General features: G+C 38.7%; 1 protein-coding gene across 1 annotated transcript in view; it reads left to right on the top strand.

The window, feature by feature from the left end:
- Positions 1–24,024, top strand: part of robo2 (roundabout, axon guidance receptor, homolog 2 (Drosophila)) — a 509,120-nt gene that overhangs the window by 414,736 nt on the left and 70,360 nt on the right. Inside the window, 4 exon segments of the mRNA XM_046862541.1 lie at positions 14,557–14,714; positions 15,102–15,222; positions 15,330–15,468; positions 22,752–22,888. Of these exon segments, the coding sequence (XP_046718497.1) occupies positions 14,557–14,714; positions 15,102–15,222; positions 15,330–15,468; positions 22,752–22,888 (555 nt within the window).

Raw genomic sequence — 24,024 nt, 5'->3', positions numbered from 1 at the left:
TCTGTCTCATATCACATGTTCCAAAGTCCAAATGTAGAGATAGGTCCATAATATGTGCAGATACTAGCTAATGAACTCTCAGCATGAGCACTCAGCATTGAGAGACTATTATTTTCAATGGAAAAAGTTTCTGATACAAACCCCCAACTACACAAACTCAAACCATCAGCTGGTCCAGGAACATATTTTCAAAAAACTAAACTGGTCCATGGTGTACAAAAGGTTGGTGACTCTTGACCTAGAATCTTAATTTTGTCAAGTTTTTGTGGTGTTCAAAAGTATGTTAGTGGATTGTCTACAAAAGTTCCTACAATGTTCTTCTTCAGCAGTTTATATGTAGGAACAGGAACATTTCTAGACCAGAATCAGATCAGCAAGAGCTTTAATGCCACGTATGTTTGCACTTACATGCAATTTGTTTTGGTGACCGAATATTGCAGTCGCACATTTTTATAGAAAAATAAATAAAATAAAGGAGTGATATTGCACATTTTTATCAGAAACAAAGGGTCATATTGCAGTCAATCAACTATGTGACTTTCTGATGCCACAAATTCGAATGCCCACTTATGAAGCGTGAAGCTTTAAGATTGTACTAGAACCCATTTTATTTATTCGTTTGTTTGTTTTTTGTTTGCACCATTGCAGCTACATATTTGAAATGTGTGGAAAGCATTGCTGAACCTTGTCGTTATGTCTTCAGATAATTGGCCAGTTAAACTCTTCTCTATCATTTCTTTGTGGTTTTCAGTCCCATCTTGGATATATTGTGCTGCGGATCGTTTCACACGTACGCGTAAGTGTAATGCGCTAGTCACATTAGCATTGGTTTTTGCTGCGTCAGCCGCGGCGCTCACAGTCGTTACAGGCAGATTGAAATGGAATTTTGAAAAATATTGAGCGATAGTAATAGACTCTGGTCAGGAATCTGGATGAGTGGTGTGAGGCTGATGGACATTCTTGACATGACCTTCATATCCGAGATGAATCTGAGCCTCGCGTGAATTCGGAAATTGAATGTAACGTGGAGGAAAACACTTACTGGAGCATGCACATACACACACACATACACACATACATACATACACACACACACAGGTTCTCAGTTTACACATCAGGACCAGTGTTTGCTTATCGGATTATTGCTAACAAAGGAAATATCTGTAGTGACTTTAAAGTGTTTTTTGTAGTAGTAATATCTGATATCAGCACAAAATCGGGACAAAAGTATTGAGACTCCTGATTTTTCAATCCATATTCACGTTCTTCCTTAAACTGATATTAAAAAGTTGAAGGCACACAATTACGTCTTTGGACGCAGTAGCATGAAATGTTGCATTCACTTGAACTAGGAGATCCATACCTGTTCCAACCTGACGAGGCCCCTGTGCACAAAGCCAGGTCCATGAAGATATGCTTTTGATAAGTTGGACTGGAAGATCTCCTGCTGTAGAGCTCCTGAACCTATTGAACATTATCATTTTACCACTTTACTTTACCTTTATCAGTACCTGACTTTACTAACACCTTTGGGGCTGAAGGAATCTCCACACAATCTAGTGGAACATCTTTCCAGAACAGTGAAGGTATTATAAAATAAAATTGGGAATACATTTGAAATAAGATGTTCAAAAAGAAGCACATACTGATCTTATAGGGGAGTTTCCACAAACCTTTGTGTCCTCCAGCTTTAGGGCAGATTTACTGTAGATACACTGCTGGAAATCATTCTCATTCATTCGTTCACTGATTCATCTTCTCTTGCCAGGTTATCACTAGTCACTAATACACTTTGCATGGTGTTTATGGAAAATGAAGGAAAGAGGAGAACCTAAGAAGAACTTAGACTGACACTGATATGAAAGATTAGTGTTAGTAGATGTTTGTATCACACGGTCAACCGAGGTCCAGGTCTCACAGGAGATCATTGAACTGTACGACTACGAAATCAGAAACCAAAGCGTACAGTCACGGCACGTCACGGCACGTGGTTTCTGGAATGTTTTGCTGATATAGGTCATGCTTTAGATTTGACTTTTGCTCATCGCCCTCGAGCATGAGATCGATAGAGCTTTAAGGAGTGGATGAAATCAGAGATCAGAAGTAACCTCATTAACTTTGGGCTTCATTCAGAATGATTAACCAAACAAAAAGCTGCCCCTGATATCGAGCCACACGGTGAAAAAAAACGGCTGCTCTGATGGCCAAGTATTGATGCTGTTCATCCATTATGTAAGAGAAAGACAGAGAGAGTCTGTGTGTATTAAATGTATAGGAAAGAGAGAAAGACCAAGACCTTCATTAGAATTCTCCATTCATTCGGTTCAGTTTGGTTGAGTTTGGCCCGGTCCAGGGTGCAAGAGCAGATCCTGCAATAAGCTGATTACGACCAGCACAAACACAATTACTTTCTGCAGGCAAGTAACGAAATTTAGTAATTGGGTTGCAGCAGAACTTTCAGTGCAACTCAAGTGGCCTGGAAAGCTACCATCAACAACCATCAAAGGTTTTTTTTTTTTTTTTTTTTTATGTGTTATGATTCCCAATTAGAAATCTGAGTACTAAGTATCAGAAAGCTGGTCTGGTCATGATCATCTTTACTTTGAAACTTATTACAAATGAACAAATCTGAAAACAAAATAAAAAAATCCACTCTACTGGGAAGATGTTCCACTAGACTCTGTGGAGATTTGTGTGAGATTCTTTTAGCCACAAAGGTGTAAGTAAAGACAGGTACTGATGTATTTGAGGTAAGGAGGCCTGGGGTGCAGCCAGCATTCACCATAACCACAAAGGTGTAGAATAGTGTTAATGTCAGAAGTCTACAGCAGCCCACTCAAGATCTTCCACCTCAACCCATCAATATAAAGCATATTCTTATAGAGCTGGCTTTGTGTACAGGAGCATTATCATGCTGGAGTAGGTTTGGGCCTCTTAGTTCAAGTTAGAAGAAAATTAAATGGCACCAAATTTGAAAACATCATATACCATTGTGTTTTCTCCATATAGTGTATGTGGAAGAGGGTAGATAGCACTTCCGCCTGCTCTATTACATTGAATGTGCAATAAAAAAAAGATAAAGAGAAATGGTTTAATCTATAAAGTAACCAATTAATCTTTGGCCGCCTTACGGTACATGGCATGAGAGGAAAACAATGCCTGGCGATCCAATCCAGACTTTCATACTGCTGGCTCTGATACGGTGACTTGAACTTTAGAACATTTAGGGCATTTGGCAGTCACTTTTATCCAGACTGACTTATACAGGAATTGTGCAGTTGAGGGTTAAGGGCTTTTCTCAAGGGCTTAGAAGTGGTAGCTGGGATTTGAACTTGTGACCTTTGCATCCAATTTCCTCGACCATTGAGGCACCACGTTCTACTTGGAACTGTCCAAGGTACTTGGAACTTTACAGACACTGCTGAAGACTCGCTCGATACTGTCACTGTAACGATGGTGTGTATTTATGTATTTGCTGAATTTAGCATGTTTAGCATTTTTTTTTTTTCTGCCTGGTTTGAGACTAATGTTTGTAATACTCACATAACCCATGCGGTTCATCAGTTTGTCCTACAAATTGCTTCGGGTTGAGTCCTGAAACGTTTTGTAGGTTGTTTTTGTATTCTGTTTTCAATAAGGTTAGAAAAGCCACCCACTGTTTTTTGTTTTGTGTGTATATGCGTTTGATCTTGAGCTACTGAGCATGCAGGGATGCTGCTGAATTTTTTCCGAGTCTTTAACTCGGCCGGTGCAGAAGTCTTTACACACACACACACACACACACACACACACACACACACACACACACACACACACACACACACGCATGCACAATCTGCCTGATTGGATGTTTGCAAATGCGTGCATACAACATTCACATATCACAATGCCTTTTTACACTCTTTCATCTCTCCCTCACACACACACACACACACACACACACACACACACACACACACACACACACTATAAGGGAGAAAGCGGGATCTCTTTCCATCTCGGCATGGTGCAGCCTGCTGGAAAGGTCATTGGCGTATCAGGTTTAATTTTTACTCTTCCTCGCCTGTTAAGATCCATAAAACCATCAATAAATCATTTTTAATGTCGGCACGAGCACAGAGAGCTGACGCTGATTTAACACCCGGCCCTGTTTGCTCTCCTTCCATTCTTTCCATCTCTCTCTCTCTCTCTCTCTCTCTCTCTCTCTCTCTCTCTTCATTCTTTTTTTAAATCTTCTTTCCTTTTAATTGCCCTTTCTCTTTTAATTTCTCTTTATTTATTTTTTTTACTTTGAGGCTGATTTCCTTTCCTGTGCTGCCGTTTTCGTGAAACCTTTTTACTTATTTGCAGCCCAAGAACCATTCAGGTGGAACTTGTACAACACCGATTAGTCAACTGAAGCATCGCTGATGACTCTTGGACTTTTTTTGAATATGTGTACTGAATATACATTTGTGTAGGTATAATCAATTACAAGAATAACAAACACTATCAAAGATTGGAAAATAAGCAGCATGTTAAGCACATCATGAAAATGGGAAAGAAAGGTAAAGAGAAAAGAGAAACGATGATTCAGGGAAACTGCCTAGCTCGAGTCATCTTGTTATGCAGCTCATTATCATGTAGCAAGGACTACATCCCCATGTGTAAAAAAAAAAAAAAAAAAAACTGTAAACTTCCTGCTATTAAACCCCTCGTAGAGCCGAGTGTGGGAGTGCGAGTGTGAAAAAAAGTGCCTCGATGAGCCGCTTCATGAAATCTAGCTGACGGTGCACAGCCTGCTGAATTAGCATTTGTGTTTTTTGTGTACGAGATTAGATGGTCCACAGCTTGCAGTTTCACTCGTGACCTCAGGATCTTTCGGGATCAATAAAGTTGCTATTAGGGATATGCATTTTGGGTCCTTTGACAGCTCAAGTACTGTGGAGGGATGGGATGGAATGGGGGCCGAGCTTAGAGCCAATCTATGTAGACTTGTGTTTGTATCATCAGTAAACATAATGTCAGCAAGATCTGTGTAATATGAGACGAGTTGGGAAGTAAGCATAAACCCCGGGTTTTGATAGACCCAGAGAAATTCTGAAAATAAAAGTATTATAGCGTAGTTTTCACAATTTACTGTCATATTTGCCGTTCTTGATACCACTGTGACCAATAGTGCTACAGTTTTTTCACCCACAAAGCCTAAACCAACATTTGGACCATAAAAAGAAGGGGTAGCTTGGGGTAGCTTGGTGGTTAAGATGTTGAACTTCTTAACAGAAGCTCTTGAGTTCCAATCCCACCACCGCTTGTGACAAGCAACAGACTGCAAGAACGTGATCCACACGTTCACACTGTGGGAAAAGACTCATCCAAAGTTTTACGTCATTGATCCGTGACACCCGCATTCTCCCTAGCAGCGAACACAAACAATCCGTAGCAGTAATTTGGTTCATGATTTACATGCTTTGATAATAAAAAGGTCATACCAGCACTCCTTTTCCATCCATAACTCAATAAGGTTCTCTCCTTCCTGTTGTAAAAAATTATTGTAAAGGCCATTAATCAGCTGTCGGTGAACAAACCAGTGATAAAAGACTACAGATTTTAGCCTCTGATTATAGGAATCGTTTAAGATTTTTTAAATTTGTCTCAGACGAACAAATCATGGCCAAAATAGCACAGTGAGCACTGGTTTAAGCTGCCACTGCTGGGCTCTTAACCCTCAACTGCTCAGTTGTATGAATAAGATAAGTAAGTCGCTCTGGATAAGGTCATCTGCCAAATGATATAAATGTTTCAGTTACTATAATAACTGCCCTTTTAATTGCTGTAATAGTCCAGACCAGAATTCTCACCCACAATGACTCAATCAATAATTTGACCATATTTAATGCCCTTGATATAGTTGTAAGAACCCAGACCAGGTACCTCACCACAATGCCTCAGTCAGAGTAGTTGGACCAAAGTTTTTGTACCCAATACCTATGTAACTGGTTGAACCACATTTACTGACCAGTTTGCATCCACAATTCCTCAATCCCTAAATCAAAGCCACACTGTAGATTAAAATTCACCTTAATGCCAATCATTTTAACCAATTGGACCAGCATTTTTCCCCTCAATCTTTCTGTGACCAATTGGACCACCCACAATTCCAGAGCACAACTGAAAAATGTTTATTTTTTAATTTTATAGCTTTGCTCTAAAATTTGACTAAAATATACAATGCTTAATATTAGCAGGTAGAAACACGCCTGCAGTCTAGACCTATACACTTGCATGGGACCAGACAAGCACATTTACACACCAAAGTGGTCCATTATTGTGTTGCCTCCAACAGAGAGTTTAATTAAAAGATGGTTGCTGTCACGATAAGGCACCTTTTCCACTAGCCGCAATCCAGTTCAATTAGCAGTGGCAAAGCATTAAACTCTGGTTGTGTGTTTGTGTGCAGAGAGATTTGGGTCTTTGTGGTGCATAAGTGCTATCGAACAGGGCTTAGTCCCTTGGGCAGGGCCGTGCGCTGAGGCTCATCTTACTGTACTTCCCCGAGGTCGTTCTCACAATGTCACAGTTCATAGGCAAAAAATATAAGCTTGCGTCAGGAAGAGTCCAGCATCAGATTCCCACTGCAGAGTGCGGCATACAGGAATCCACCCATCGCTTTTTGCGTACATCCTCCTCACATGCAGAAAATGAGATCGATATGGTAGACAAAAAACAAGTGCAGCTTTTGTGTGGATAATACAAAAAATATATAAAGCAGCAGGACATTGGTGATAAAAGCAGGCGGGAGCTTTGAGAATCTCTTTGAGAGTGTAAGAGATTAAAGACCACAGAGGGAAGAGAGAGAAAGCATCTTCACACAGTCTTCAGCTGGATTTGGCCACTGTGACACCCAGCAGGTCTTGTGTCATCAGACATCACTTCTGCTTCAGTGGATCTTTCCAAAACACCCTGCATGACAGCAATTAGTGTGGGTTGGGTGTGTGTGGGTGTCTGTGTGTGTCCACAAGTACTGAGCTGAAAGAGAATTTTCTCCTTGTAATGCTGATTAAAAATTACAGATCACCTCAGAGCAGATTTAGAGATGTTAATGCTCAAGCCAAGGGCAACAGTGGTGAGGAGGACATTTGAGAGATGTTAACAGTTCCCATGAGACAGATTAAAGAGACCTTGAGAGACCTTGAGAGAAAAAAAAAAGATTTGCCTTAATAGGACACTTTGAGAGCAGTCAAGATTTACCTTGAGAGAAACCAAGACCTCATTGAGAAAAATCAAGATGAAGCAAGATTCAGAGTGTAGACAATCTATATTTTTCTTGAGAGGGGCTGAAACATGCTTTGTGGGGAATCACCTTGAGAGGAATCAACACTTGTTCTGAATAGAAAAAGGTGTTTTATATTGAGAGGAATCAACACTTGTCCTGAGAGGCATCACTTCCATTGAGATGAACCAGAGGTTGCAAAAGTACACAAGTTGTTCACTTAAGTAGAAGTACAGATATTCATGTTGTAAAAGACTCGTAAATGTTGAAGTATTGACTACACTTTTTCTATTTAAATTAAAGTAAAGAAGTTTGGGCTCTGACATGTACTTAAGTAAAAAGCTAAAGGTAAAGTAGCCTTTAATACTAGCTGTTTTAGTGTCACGCTGGTAACTGAACCTTACATCATATTAATATTGGGGCTGCCAATCGATTAAAATATTAAATCACGATTAATCGCACGATTGTCATTAGTTAAATCAATTAATCACAACTTAATCACACATTTTTAATCTGATCTAAATGTACCTTCAAATACATTTTAAATACTTTTTGATTTTTTTAATACTCTAATCAACATAAGCATGGACAAATATTGATGCTTTATGTGTTTTAAATTACGTAAAACATCAGGACACCAAACAAACTTTTGATGTTTCCACACGGACGGTTAATGAGGTGATACCGGAGAAAATTAACTCTCATACGGATTATATAATCAGAATATTACCAGACTTCTTGTTGCCTTCTGCCTGTTAGTTGTGAGCTTCGTAAACTAGTCTACGTCTGTAGTGTGTTAGAGACAGGAAATGATACACCAGTGGTAGATTGAAAAAGCTGCGCAATGACAAGAAACAGGTTGATTGGCGCGTAGTGAAAAGAAATAATATTGACATTTCACCAAATAGATTAATACTCAAGTACCAAGTCTGTTTTGAAAATGTAAGAAGTAAAAGTACAGATATTTGTGTACAAAAATGTAATGAGTGAAAGTAAAAAGTTGCCTGAAAAAAAAAATAGTAAAGTACCAGAAAAATCTACAAATCTTTTTTATTTACCTTAAAAGAAACCAAGACACACTTCTTTCTCTACAAGAAATCAGGGCTCATCTCACGAGGAACCATTACTTCCCTTTAAAGAAATCAAAAATTATTTTGAAAGAATTTAACATAGCCTTTAGAAGTAGTCCAGACTGAGTGAGGCACAGCTAATCCTTCTCTGGTCAGAACTTTTGAGGTATTTTTTTCGCCATTGTTGCCTTTTCTTTGCTTATTAGTAACTTATAGCTTGGTCTAATGAAATTACAGGTAGTCCCAGAGATACAATTATGAGATTATTTTATTTTACAATGACTGTAGCGATACTACTATTACAATTGTTAACATTTTTAACGTTTTGCGTGGCAGGCGAATGGAGCAGCGTATATGTGGATCGTTGCCAGGATATACGGTTGCTGACAGAGTTCAGTTGATAAAGTGCGGATTTTTTTCTGTGTTTTTGGTGTTTCGAAGCCCAATTTTAGCTCCTGTGTCTTTTCTTTTTATCGGCGTCGCCCGACAATGAAATCGAGCGCACCGATTAGTAGTAGGTTTCATCGTGAGGTGGGAACTACCTGTATTTTGTAACAATCTCAAATAATTGAATTTATACATACACCTTGACCAAATCATGGCTTTATTTAAGTCATTGTTCTGCTTATAAAACAGACCATACTTCTGTTACTTGGATGCTAGAATACTGTACACTGAATTTAGCTGGTGGAGACTTTGAAATAGCACTATAGGGCCGTGTGCTTTTCTTTTGACAATTAAACTGGCTAACATTACTCTCTTATACTCTAACTAACATTATACGATTTCAGATTAATGACAAAAAAAAAACATTGATTCTGCCAGAGGGCCCATTTACTTCAGGGTTCTTGTGTCCCAGCATGTCATCCACGTCTTGACATGCTAATTAGAGAGCGATATCAAAGGCAAAGTAACAAGTAAGAAAAGTTGCACAGCCAGCAACATTTTTTAAAGCTGCAAAAAAAGGTTTGCCTTTTTCACTGTTTCATGGGAAAGTGATGAAAACCTCAACCTGATCAGCCAATCCATGCCTTTGATCTCCCAATCTTCCCCAGCTTCTGTCTTGGTTCTCGGTTTCTCACATGCAGTCAGAATTTTGTTTGATTCTGAGGTAAGGGATGAAAGCAGGCATGTTAGCAGCAGAGTAGGATGATGAGATGAAGCCTTTTGATTTCACGTAGTCGCCCAGTTTTCGGAGCTCACGTTCATTAGGCGGAATCAGACTACAGCGGCTGAAACATTGTCTCTTGAAGACCTCAGCTTTTGCAAGTCTTAGTGCTCCCGCTGCCTGCTTTGACTCCTTCACGTCGCAAGGTTTGAAAAACGACATTAAAAAACTTGCTAGAAATGCTAGAAATGTGGTCGCGCTGCATCCGCACCCAGTTGGCATTTACAACATGTTTTATGTTGATGCTGTTGGGTCGTCTTTGACCTTTTGTTCATTAGCCACCATATTTAGCCCCAATAAATTCAATCCTACTGCAAATGAGACGCCATTGACGCACCCAGACAGATGCATAGTCACAAAATGAGACCCTGCAACAGATCTATGAACGAGTGCTAAATTTATTTTCGGGGAAAAAAGACTTAATTGCGAGCGCCTTCATTATAAAGCCATGCTGAAAATTAGCTGCGCAGCATGCAGGTTTATTATGCAAATATATGCAGATTTCAGTCAAAATGAAGTCGTTGGAAAGCTGTCTTCCTCTCTCATGCCTTTTCCGTCTTCCCTTTTGCTTTCTTCTTCACTGTCCTTTCTTCTTATTGGGCTCCTCTTTCTTTTTCTGCAGTATCACGGGAATGAATTCATTATGTCTCTGAGTGCATTTTAATGAGTCTGTAACTAACATTTTAATGAGCTATACATTACCATAAAGGCAGGATTAGGCAAAATCGAATTTGGGAACTGTGTATTGATGATGGCAGGAGAACGAAGGAGGTTCATTAAGAGTTAATTATGTCGTTCGCCGTGTTGCTCTGCAGCTCGTTTTCTAGTAGCCTAGTAGTCTGGGGTGGAGCCTCAGCGTGGGGTACCCTCTGCTAGCAGGGGTCTCGTTAAGCTAACAACGAGTGGCTGGTGAGAAACAGGCTTTAAAGAGACGTGTGTTTGTTTAAGGTAGCGATAAAACAAAGCTGTTGATTGGTCTGATGATCGCTCATACGCATTTATTCGCAAGCATGTTAATGTTTCAGACGTATGCCATATTATTGTCGTTTAACCTTTCTTGAAAGCGCACTTCTCCCCTCATAAACAAAGACACATCACTGCAATATCTTTATCTTCATAGTGACTCTGATCTTTATAATGTGATTTATAGCTGGTTAGTTATATTTGAATAATTGAGTCTAGTTATACAGATTGGCTTTGGCTGATTGGGCAATAAACAAGACTTTGAATGAAAATTGGGCATAACTGGGTTACATGGGAGAATCTTATTTGGTGATGTCACAAAGAAAATAGTTTTTTCCCCCTTAATTGTCAGATGTACATCACAGCACAGTAAAATTCTTTCTTTGCATATCCCAACTTGATAAGAAGCAGTGGTCAGAGTATTTAGTCACCCATAATACACCACCTCTGGAGCAGGGAGGGTTAAGGGTCTTGCTCACAAGCCTTACAGTGGCAGCTTGGGGCTTGAACCACCAACCTTCCGATTAGTAATCCACAGCCTTAACCATTTAGCTACCACTTCACCAAATAAACTGCACAGCTTCAAACCTAGCATGAGCTAATATGCCAATGCTAATATCCTAGCCCTTATATGCTGTAGCTGCAAATACTGTATGCTGAGATAAGAACATGACAAAGGGAATGAGTGGAGTTCATCTTTCATACTTTTTTATGTTTGTAGTTGCAGAAACAAGCCTGCTATCACAAAAACGCTCAGCTTGTCATGTTGCTAAAAAAAAAAAGTGTAAACTCCTATGTTTGGGCAAAACTTATGCTCAAGGACTCCTTCGATAAATAATAAATGCAATGGAAAAATAGACCAAATCAAGCATTTTTTTCCCAATCTGTTTTTATTAGATGAAGTAAATAAACTCTGATCAATTCATGCTAGTTTTTTGCTAGCATTTAGCCACCTGGTTAGCTGTTTGCGATGGGAAGAGATTATGACTCTGTTCGCCTAGTTTTTAAAGTGAGATAAAAAAGTGTCTAAATTATATTTAGGTCATTTTTTTATGCTGCATAAATAATGCTTTATATCCCACGTGAATGTGTTTGGGACGGATTTATTCTCTTCCTCTTCCTGATAGTTGATATTCTCTCAGACGAAGCAGGTTTATGTCCTCACAGCCCCGTGTAGACAAATGGTCATGTTTTGTTGCTCATCATTTAATGAACTACATTCTCACATTAAGTTTTAACCCCCCAAGCACTCATTTTGCACAACACACACACGCTCACATTTATGCTCACATTTACGCTTACTATCATAGCCAGGGGGCTGAACAATGAAAATGTGCAGTTTTTCCAAAGTCAACAGCATATAAAAAAGAAAGAAAGAAAGAAATCTGAAATCGGAGCATCCAACAGCATCACTTTTGGAAAATGAAACGCGGTTACAGCTGTAAGTTTGTGATGGAAAACAAATCTCTCGCTTTTCTTTTTTCCGCCACACAGGCAGAGTGGATTGGTGTAGTAGGATCAATAGGAGTTGTCTAGCTGCAGGCATGTGTAGTGAAACTCATGACCTTCTTGCTTCTTGTGTGTGGCTCCATAAAAAAAAGAAAATCCTAAGAAATTCTTATCTGTGTGGATTTTATTGTAATGGACAAAGTTGTATTTTTTTTTTTTTTTTTTTACTATGTTGTAGGTTTTGTTTGATTTATAGAGACAGGACTATTACTCGGACACATTTCCCTGCACTGAGAGAAGAAAAAATCTTTGTTCAGCCCAAATACACAAGTCATTATAAACAACATCATCTTCACAAGCACAGATCTTTCCAGAAAAGGGGACATTATTATAAACGCAAAAAAAGTGGAACGTCTTTTAAAAAAAAAATGCACACCAGCCTTATGGTCAGGTTTCCACAACTTAAATAATTTGGGGAAAAATTAAAAACTATAAGTGTTAAAATTTTCATAGCTTTTCATAATTAATAAAAATAAGTAAAGTACTAATAAAAAGTTCGCTTGTACTCCGTCGCAACTTCTAAAGGTTGAGTCCGAAGGTTAACAGTGCGAGTTTGCGCAAAAAACTACACACAGCTAACCACAAAATAACATATGTCGCCTTTTTTTTTCCCCTGGCACATGTCCCTCATATCAGCCTTCCATCTACTGCGTCTCCACACATGTCTCGAATCGCACCTTCAGCCCGAGAGCAGGATTTTGAAACGATGCCAAAAAAAAAAGGGCAAAGCCGTTAATTTACTGTGCTCCAGAAAGAAAACCAGCCTAAAAAGCAAATAAATAAATAATTGAATGAATAAATAACTTTTGCAGGAGAAAAGGGTAAAAGAGAGAGAGGAGAAAAGCAAAGCCTAGGTTTTTTTTTTTTTTGCCCGAGCTTCGTAGACGGATCCAAGTCTCGGCGGTATGAGTGTGGAGCGGGAGTGAAAAATATAAATATTCATCTGATACACGGCAGAAAAAGAGACAGACAGAAAGAAGGAGAGACGAGGAGTGCTGGAAAGAAATAGAAGAAAGTGCTGCAGAAAGTTGAAGAGTTGTGAAATCTTAATTTTTTTTTATTTTATTCATTTATTTTTTTTAATTAACGTGTTACACTTATTACGTCTTCTCTTTTTAACCAATATTACTATAATAATAGAATAATATTATAGACGCACACGGATGTGCAGCATAGATTCAAAATCCCTGCTTTGGAGATTAAAAATGGAAAGATTTCTAATTTATTTATTTCTTTTTCTTTTTCTAAAGCCTGGTTCCAGTTCAGGGCTCAGAGCTCCAGACTCTAGACTCAGCACTACACATGAGATGAGGAGACAGGACTGGGTTTTTTTTTTATGCCAAATTGACACTTGACACTTGATTTCCATTTTTTTTATCCCTCCATCACCAAATTCTGTGCAGCTGTTTCTGCTGAATGTGTCTGATAGACATCTTTGTTGTAGGTTGGAGCTTTTTAGACCCTAATGATGAATTAGTATTTTCTTTGTATATATTGTGAATATACTTTTTATTTTTCTTTAGTGAGATCATGTGTGTATTTAACAAGTTTTCCAGAATTCATTATAGATAGATAGATAGATAGATAGATAGATAGATAGATAGATAGATAGATAGATAGATAGATAGATAGATAGATAGATAGATAGATAAGCAGAGCGATGGATGGATGGATGGATGGATGGATGGATGGATGGATGGATGGATGGATGGGGAAAAGGATGGATGGATGCATGGATGGATGGATGGATGGATGGATGGATGGATGGATGGATGGGCAAATGTACAGATGGATGGGCAAATGGATGGATGGATGGATGGATGGATGGATGGATGGATGGGGGAAAAGGATGGATGTATGGATGGATGTATGTATGTATGTATGGATGGGTGGGCAAACAGACGGACGGACGGACAGACAGATCACAGCAGTTGTAGTACCGTCTATGTTAGCTTCTGTTCACTTATGTTATAGCAGCTATAAACAGTCGTTCCCTCACCAGCCTCTGTTTTTTTATGACAATGTTCATGGGATATAAAATCCATCTAAAACTCTTCTGTCTTGTCAGAAAATCTAATCACTCACACTGGACACTCCTTCCATGAGTCCTTATCAATGATAGTATAAACCCATCTGACCAATCAGAGTCTGGAATTCAACAATGACTCATTCCTGTAAGTGAATTTATCTCTTTGTTGACTGCAAGTCTGGAGCGATTTTATTTAGGTGATTACAGAGCACAGTGTTCTCATTTACCCACCCAACAACTAATACACTTCGTGTGTGTTAGGTGTAAATATGTGTGTATGAGTGACAGGAACCTCAAAGGCATCCTCTCTGTCCTCTGTGTGTTTATACCGGCGTCTCTGTAGGGAGTCCCATTAAGTCCAGTGAGTTATAATTTGTGCTTGACCTTGTCGACTTCACATCGCATCGCCCAAACACAAGTGCTCTGATTTCTAGAGCCGGGTACGGAGCTCATGTTATTCGATGTTATTTGCAGATCTTCTGTCCTGTCACAGAACTGCATTTACGACTGTCAGTAATTCAGTTATTCTTACGGAAGTCTTTCTGTGTCTGTTTCTCCGTGTCAGTGCTGAGAGATGATTTCAGACAGAACCCCACAGACGTCGTGGTCGCGGTGGGAGAGCCGGCCATTTTGGAATGCGTTCCACCTAGAGGTCACCCGGAGCCCACCACTTTCTGGAAAAAGGACAAAGTTCGGATCGATGAGAGAGACGACCGGATTAAGGTGCGTGTTAAATTGGGCTTTTTGTTTTATTACACATTTTTATAACATAATTTATTATATTTATGAGGACATAATATTTACTGACCTTTCATCTTATGTCAATTTTCCTAGTTTGATTAGGTGTAAATCTTTGTATGTAATAATATATTATATATGAGAGAGTAACAGATCAGTCACCAAATATTCACACTTGTATGTCATCAAATTATCTCTATAATCGACACACGTTGTTTTGAAGGGAAAGAATAAATTCCATTGCACACCCGGTCATTCTAACTCCACCCCCTTTTTTCTGGTCCTCACAAACATTTGTACTGCATATGAGCCACGTTTTGGTGTGTATTCATGCATATTTGCATTTAATGATGATTGTGTTTGTTGGTGCAGATTCGAGGAGGAAAGCTGATGATATCAAACGCAAGAAAGAGTGATGCAGGGATGTACGTGTGTGTGGGAACCAACATGGTGGGGGAGAGGGATAGCGAGACGGCTCAGGTCACTGTTTTTGGTAAGTGACGTTTAGAATTATTCTTCGGTCAATTGAGTAGATCGATTATTAATGTTACTTTGTGGTGTATTTTTAATAAAAAAGTGTGTGTGTGCGTGTGTGTGTAGAACGGCCCACATTCCAGCGGAGGCCGATAAACCAGGTGGTCCTGGAGGAGGAATCGGTGGAGTTTCGTTGTCAGGTACATGGAGACCCTCAGCCTTCGGTCCGCTGGAGGAAAGATGATGTGGACGTTCCACGTGGAAGGTGATACAATTAAACACACCTCTTTCACACTTTTTCTGTAATTCTGGTTGATTGTACAGATGGCAACAATACCATTCATTTGCTTCTGATTCTGAAACTCATATAAATTGAAATATATTTTTTTTAAATATTAAAAAAAAAATATATTTTAGTATTTTAAGTTACAAAAATATTTTATATTTTGGATTATTATATATTTTTTATTTTATTTTAGAATTTTATGGTTATATTTTTTATTTCCCAGATTCAAATGTTGTTTTATTTTAGGTTTCGAAAGATATTTGTTGTTTTTTCGGTCTGAAAATATTTTTATTTGTCTATATATTATATTATATATTTTATTTATTTAGTTTAGATATTTTAGCTTTTCAGATTTAGGTTTATGTCATTAAAAAAAAGTTACAAAATACAATTTTATAAAATATAATATTTAAAAAAAAATCCATTCAGGTCCTCATATATATATATATATATTCAAGTATATATATATATATATATATATATATATATATATATATATATATATATATATATAAGTATCAGATCTGGTTTTAATAGTGATGCTCTAATGACAGATCATATACACTATATGAAGTATTGGAACATGTGACTTTTCCAGCCATATGTGGTTCTTCTCCAAACTGATACCACATAGTTGAAGGCAACAACTGTGTATTGTGTTTGGATGTGGTGGCATTGAATTTCCTTCACTTGAACTAGGAATCTTGAACCTGTTCCAGCATGAACAATGCCCTGTGAGCAAAGCCAGTTCCATGAAGATCCGCTTTACATGTGTTTGGAGTGGAAGATCTCCTGCTATAGAGCTCTGATCTCAAACCTATTGAACATGATGAATGTGAACCCTGACTGCATCCCAGGCCTCCTCACCCTCACCTACATCACTACCTGACATTACTACCACCCTTGTGGCTGAATGAATCTCACACAAATCCCTACAAACACACTCCAAAATCTAGTAGAACATCTTTCCAGAAGAGTGGAGTATAGAACCATGCAGAGTCACATGTCTATGACATTTAATATGGCAGTGATTTTGATTCAATCTGATAATCACTCTTCCTGACACCTGCCAAAAACTGATTCATGTTTCCTGTAAAAAGATCTGTGGAATATTGTGTCCTGTCATTATTAGCTCATCGTGTTTCAGTGCACAGGCCAGGTGAACCTCGCAGGTGAGTTTAAACACATTACCGTCTGTGAACAGAGGAGCTGCAGCCAAGCAGCACAGGTGAGCTTTTGGCTCAGGTTCATAGGAGTTTGGTATTTCCTGAATCCCCAGGCTTCTTTAACTGAAGAAATAAAGACCAGGTCTTTAAAGCTAAGCTACTCTTTGAGGTCCTCATAAACCCGTCACTGCTCCACAGGATCTCTTCAGGAGATCTAAAGCTGATCTATTTATGTACACACTCACCGTTTTCATGTTGCGCATGGAGGAGAGTGGATTATATTGAGCTGGTGTATGAAGAAATTGGAAAAGAAAACAATTTCAGGAAATGTGCACGTGAAGCTGTCGCACCCTTTTGGAAATCTGGTGCAACTGGTGAGAAATCAAGAAGTCTTGAAATGTCCTTCAAGCACATCTTTTTTTTCAGAGGGTAGATATTCTTTCTAAAAAATGTAAATAGACTTCTGATCAGAGGGTCATGAGTTCAAATCCCAGATGGATGGATAAATAAGCCGATGAATGGATGGATGGATGGATGGATGGATGGATGGATGGATGGATGGATGGATGGATAGATACTAAACTATATTTGCAGACAGACAAACAGACAAACATACAGACAGATAAACAGACGTGATATATATATACTATATTTTTAGACAGACAGACAGACAGACAGACAGACAGACAGACAGACAGATAGATAGATAGATAGATAGATAGATAGATATGAACAAAATGGACAAAGGTTTGTGGACACCTCACCATAAGATTTATAAGAAACGGAAGGAAGGAAGATAAATGGATGAAGGAGGAAGTGGAATGGAAAAAAGGAAAGACAGAATTAAGGCATTAATGAAACAAGAGAGGATTAAAAGAGAGGAAGAAGACATGGGATGGAGAAAAGACATGTGGCATGCAAAAAAGGTAGAGATAGCTTTATGGTTAAGGCATTGGTTTTTTGGATCGGAAGGTCACATGTTCAAATCCCAGCACCAGCAAGCTGGCACTGCTGGGCCCTTGTGCAAGGCCCTTAGCATTCAACTGCCCAGTTGTCAGATTAAGGGCAAGGGCATCTGCCAAATGCCATATGTAAAAGTTTGAGTATCCTAGTTCAATTAAAGGAGAAATTTAACGCAACCACATTCTATACAATTGTGTACAACCAATATTGTGGTAACAGTTTGAGGAAGAACCACATACGGTTGGAAAACTTAAGTGTCCCAATACTTTTGTCCCATATAAGTGTATATGCTGAAACATTGCATGACTTGGATTCAAACATGAAGTTGTAAATTGTTAAATTAGAAACACTTCCGTTTAAATGTGATATATAAACGGGTGTAAGTTATGAGGGTCGTATCTGCACCTTCAGCACACTGTGCTCAAATCGTGTTTATTTACCTTCATTTTCCGTTATTACGCCAGCGCATTTTCATTATCAGCTCGAACATGCGCAGCAATTAGTCATGAATAGAAACTCTATCATTTTTTTCTCTCCAAGTCTGACATTAATGAAGGCATCACACTTTCTTGTTTCTCTAAAGTACATGTTGAAGTTAATTAGGTTTTAGGAAAAACAACGACAATCAAATTATTCAATTAATCGTTATTGTGCCATTCATGATTATCGCCCGGCTCGGTGGAGGAAGAACGAGTACTCTCTCTCTCTCTCTCTCTCTCTCTCTCTCTCTCTCTCTCTCTCTCTCTCTCCCCACTGCTGGAGATTATAATTCCGCTGTATCTCTCTTTCTCTCTGACTATTTTTTCATGTCTCTCTCTCTCTCTCTCTCTCTCTCTCTCTCTCTCTCTCTCTTTGCTCTTATCTAAACGTCTGACTTTAAAGACACGCTGTTTGACAGACAGCCAGGGAAAGTGAGCGACCTTCAGGTTACGCAATTATAGACATGAAGAAGAAGAAAAAGAAATTTTTGAATACATCGAGCGTTTCCTGTTTCTTGTAGCTCGATAACGTGTAACACATTCAAACACGTTAATCATAATGAAAAGCAAATCTTACAATGCAACACGTGTGGATAAGAGTGAGGATAAGAGTGAGCAGGGGGAACGCTGGCCAGGGAAACGTGAAGGACGGAGTTTATCATCACACAAAACACTTACTTTTTTACGTTTAAAGACCTAAAATGTCCAAGTCAAATTAGATGGATGGATGGATGGATGGATGGATGGTGGATGGATGGATGGATGGATGGATGGATGGATGGATGGATGGATGGATGGATGGATGGATGGATAGATAGATAGATAGATAGATAGATAGATAGATAGATAGATAGATAGATAGATAGATAGATAGATAGATAGATAGATAGATAGATAGATAGATATGAATGTATTCACATGACTATTTAATTTGTGTTATTGGATTCCACCAGTTTTGTGTAAATAAAAAATAGCAAACACACACACACACACACACACACACACACACACACACACACACACACACACACACACAATTATATATATAGAATCACAGAATAGAATTATTAATGGTTGGTTAGCTTTTCATTGAGCACTGAATAAAATTTAGGGACTCAGCACAACACTGTCAACTATTACAAACACACACACACACACACACACACACACACACACCTATTGAGGTTGGTCGGGTTGGGTCAGGTGTCTGAATGCTGATAAAGCAGCGGGTCAGGAGGGTCGGTCAGCCCATAATGGGCACACACACACACACACACACACACACACACACACAGACACACAGACACACACGCACACACACAAACACACACTCACACACACAATCACACACACATACAGAGGCCCTGGACAGTATGACTTACTGTAAGACCCATAAACCTTCTGGAGCTTCAGAGAAAGCTTTTGTTTCTCTTTGGGATTCTCAGCTTGTGTCCCTCCTATATATGATATATGATATTATGATTCTTTTCTTTCTTACTCGTTGTGCTTGTGGAGATTCGGTCTCATTTAGCCAAAAGGGCTAAACACAAGGTGTTTAATAGGGTCGAGGTCAGATCTCTATAGCAAACCATTAAGATGTAAAGCATATCTTCATGGAGCTGGCTTTGTGCACAAGGTTATTGTCATGCTGGAACAGGTTTGTGTTTCTCAGTTCAAGTGAAGGCAAAAAACACATCCAAAAACGTCATGTACTGTTGTGTGCCTCCAACAAAGTAGAAACAATTTGAAAAAACACATATGGCTGGAAAAGTCAGGTGTCCCAATACTATATATATATAAAATGTGTGTGTGTGTGTGTGTGTGTGTGTGTGTGTGTGTGAAAGTGTGTGTGTATGTATATACATAAATATGTTTAAAAAGGCTTGTGTCATGTGCTTATCAGCTCCTCTGGGTTTCCCCGTGTCATTACACTGTCATCGGTATTCACTGCATTTCCTCGATTTTGCCCCGAGCGCTTCACACTCAGGACACTCGATATGTCTCTGTTTATTTTATCTGTTAGAGAACATTCCATAAACATAACGCACTGCTCTTCCGCTCCACATCAACCACATGAAAAAAAAAGACAATCAAACCTCAACGCTTTAAATGCTTTTGGACGCCGTTCAAAACTGGTGTCAAATGAGGACTTTATGAAAAGCCTTCAGAGAAAATAGAGAATGAGATGATGGCACCTAGTCAGAGCTGATGAAGAAAACAAATCGGAAAGTAGTTAAGGCTGGAAGGAAAGTACCAGCACACATACTCAGAGTGACTAAAAAGAGAAAAATGTGTATTATATAAATGTATATCTATCTATCTATCTATCATCTATCTATCTATCTATCTATCTATCTATCTATCTATCTATCTATCTATCTATCTATCTATCTATCTATCTATCTATCTATCTATCTATCTATCTATCATCTATCTATCTAATTTTTTTTTTAATCTTTATTTTTTTAAGCAAGAAATGGATAAATGCAATGGACACAGACCAAAAAAGACCAATAAAGATGTATTTATTTAAAAAAAAAACAAAAAAAACATATTTACTTCATTTCAATTCATTTTTATTAGTAGAGCTCTTTAACATTAGATATTGTCTTTATGCCTAATGAGTGAACCAGTGGTGACTCCTCTCAGACTCTCAGACTCTCAGTCCAGACTCAAAAAAGAACTCCTCCTCATCCTCAGCACCGAATAAACATTCATTACAGTTCCATTTTTTTTTCCATTTATTTGTTCTATGTAGTTCCATAGTCTCAGAAGACTGTAGACTTTTTTTTCTTCTTTTCCATGAACAGCACGTTTCCCTCTCAGTAAGAGCATGTCGTTCTTATACAAAGCCTAATTAGACTTTTAACACTTCAGCCCCGGCAGGTCTCCTAAGTCTCTTTAAATTTGCTAACAGCGCTTTGTTGGGGTTGAATGACAGACTGAAGACAGTTTGTTGTCTGGCTGTCAGACCAGCACACACACACACACTCTGATACACACACCTATATGCATACACACACACACAGGATGCCAATTATTTTTTTCCTGCAATGTACGAGGCCAAGATACAAGACCTGTCAAATACACTTCCACCCCAACACACTCCCCTTCCCCAAAAAACACACACACACAAACCAGAGTTCAGGTCAATCACTGTTAACGTATAACTGTTATCATTGTTATAAACCTGGACTTTACTTCTCTGATCCTTTTCAATTTTCCCCCAATTATAATTAATTCATGTATTTTTGCTTGTGTTCATATAAAATCAAGATCTGGTTTCTTCAGGGATATTAAAACTTTCCTGGGTACTTCATCATGGCACATGGTACATGGCACACACACACACACACACACAATGGAGCAGATGCCTCATAAATATTGAAAGCATCAGGTTTTAGCTGAAAGCCTTCTCCTCGTCTCTGCAGTGTGTCACTGCTGAATAATTGATCCAGCATCTTATGTTGCTGGTGAAAAAGGAAAAAAAAAAAGACTGGAGAAAAATAACACAGTGCTGTTTGAACACTTCGTTCTGTTCTTGATGATGTTGAATGTGTTAACCCTTCTGTGATTCCAAACAATACCGGGATGTTTTGTCTTGTTTTTGTCTCGTCTAAAAGAAAAAACCCTCAATGTTCCTAACAATCAGACAGATGTTGGTGCGGTGGACTTTACTACAGCGTCAAAAACTGGGTTTTAGTGATTACACGGTTTATGGTTTCGGACACAGGCTTTACAAACACAGCGACCAGTACAGTCAATGTTAAAAAAGTGGATTAAACTGAATAATCTGTCTGTGGTTATCCTTTTAAAGTAAAAGCTGAAGTCTTGAGGTAAACATGGTTGGATTTACTGTTAAAGGTCTAAGCAGCCATGTTGCCATGACCTCTTTGGGTGACTCTTGGCTTCCTGATTGGGTCGTTCATGAAGTATTTATTCATTTAAAATTTTAATTTTTTATACATTAAATGGACAAAAGTTTGCGGACACCTGACCTTTAGATCGGTATGTACTTTTTTTGGACGTTTCATTTCACATTTAGTCTCAATTGGCAGTTATAATAAATTTACATTTGAGGGATTAAGGCGCCCTTATCCAACTGAGCAGTTGAGGGTTAGGGGCCTTGCTCAAGCGCCCAGCAGCTTTGGTTCTGGAACTTGAACTTGTGACCTTCTGATCCATGCCTACTGAGCTACCACCTCCTCTCAACCTCAATATTTCTGGGAGGCTAGTCCACTAGATTTTGTGAAGATTTGTGCTCATTCAGCTACAAACTCAGGCACTGATATAGGTAAGGTGAGAAGTCTAGCAGGCCACATTAGAAGTTTCACTCCAAAACATTTGAACCATATCTTTAAGTTGGCTTTGTGCACAGGGACGTTGTCTAATCCAGAGTAGGAGTCATGCTGTGCTAAAAGACAATCTTTCATCATATTTCAGCATGGCATGACTTGGACTAAGAATTGGACCAATCAGTGATTCATTCAATCACCTTTTCTTGTTCAGCGTATACACTTTTCGGCTGACCAGAGGGTAAAACAAGGAAATAAATGTGTCCCTGGATCTACAAGACCTCAGGCCTCGCTGATTATAAAGTGAAAGAAACATGAATGAGGTTTGAAGGCTGGTTTGCCCTCTGTGTGTGTTGCAGGTATGATATCCGGTTTGATAAAGAGGAGTATGTGCTGCGGATAAAGAAGGCATCGGCGACTGATGAAGGAACCTTCACATGCGTAGCAGAGAACCGCGTGGGTAAAGTGGAGGCCTCCGGGACTCTCACAGTGAGAGGTGAGTCAGACGTTAAAGGATCTGAGCGACATTAAACAAAACATTTTTTCATTCTTAATCAAATTCAAAGGGAAATGAGCAAAATGAAATGTGTATACAGGTGATTGGGAAAGTCGTACGAAGAAACATATTTTATGGTCAATCAAAGTGAAAATAAGGAAAGCAACCAATCACAGGACAGGGAAACCTCTGCTGACCATAAAAGGAAAGTGTAGCACCAGTTTTAGCATCAAAAACATATTTTCTAAATAAATAAGTACATTTTTACATAGAAAGCAAGGAAAAGTGTAAACAAGAACGGATTATATGTTTGATTAAAATAAAAAATATAAAATAGATTTAAAAGAAATAACTTCAAGAATTTTGTATGTATATTAATTCTTTATGATTGTTTGCACTATCAATTAATACTCAGTAAGTCTTTTTTGTTTAATTATTATACTTAAAAAAATTAGGTTAAATATATTTTGTTAAATAAATGATTTTATGAACTGCTATGGAGGCATTCCTATTTATATTTTGAGTAAAATATATATATGGAAGTATATCGGACCAAACTATAAAGTGAAACAATTTGCCCTTACCTTCTTTAAAACCCATGCAATGGTTTTAACACGCGCTCAGCGAGATCGGTGAGCACTTAAGTATTTTTGACACGTCCATAAACGAACCCTGGCGAAAGTGATATCTGGAATTGAGTGAAAATCCCGGACTGTCTGTGATTTATTTTCTTATTTATATGGCTGGAATAGAGAAAGGCCAGCTGAATTTACTCCCTCGTCGTCCACTTACACCCACACAAACACACAAACACAATGTCTCCATGACTCCACCGTGGCCAAAACCAGCAAAGCCATTTCACAGTTTACTGGTGCACACCGACCCCGTGATGCACAGCCAGGCCGGGGCGAGGTTAATAAAAACATTTTGCCGTAATCGCTTCCCTTTACCTCCCTCCCTCCTTCTCTCTACTGCTTTCTCGTCCCATTAAATCAAATTGCCTAGGTGCTCCGTGGAGAGCTTTAAAGCTTCACAGGGGGTCTGGAAGAGACTCTGAAAGAAGGAGGCTGTGTGTGTGTGTGTGTGTGTGTGTGTGTGTGTGTGTGTGTGTGTTTGTATATGTATGTCTGGGGGTC

Source organism: Silurus meridionalis, chromosome 12 (genome assembly GCF_014805685.1).
Source record: "Silurus meridionalis isolate SWU-2019-XX chromosome 12, ASM1480568v1, whole genome shotgun sequence".
In the NCBI taxonomy this organism is placed as follows: Eukaryota; Metazoa; Chordata; class Actinopteri; order Siluriformes; family Siluridae; genus Silurus; species Silurus meridionalis.
Note: the sequence above shows the minus strand (reverse complement) of the source record. Positions and strands in the feature narration are given on the sequence as shown.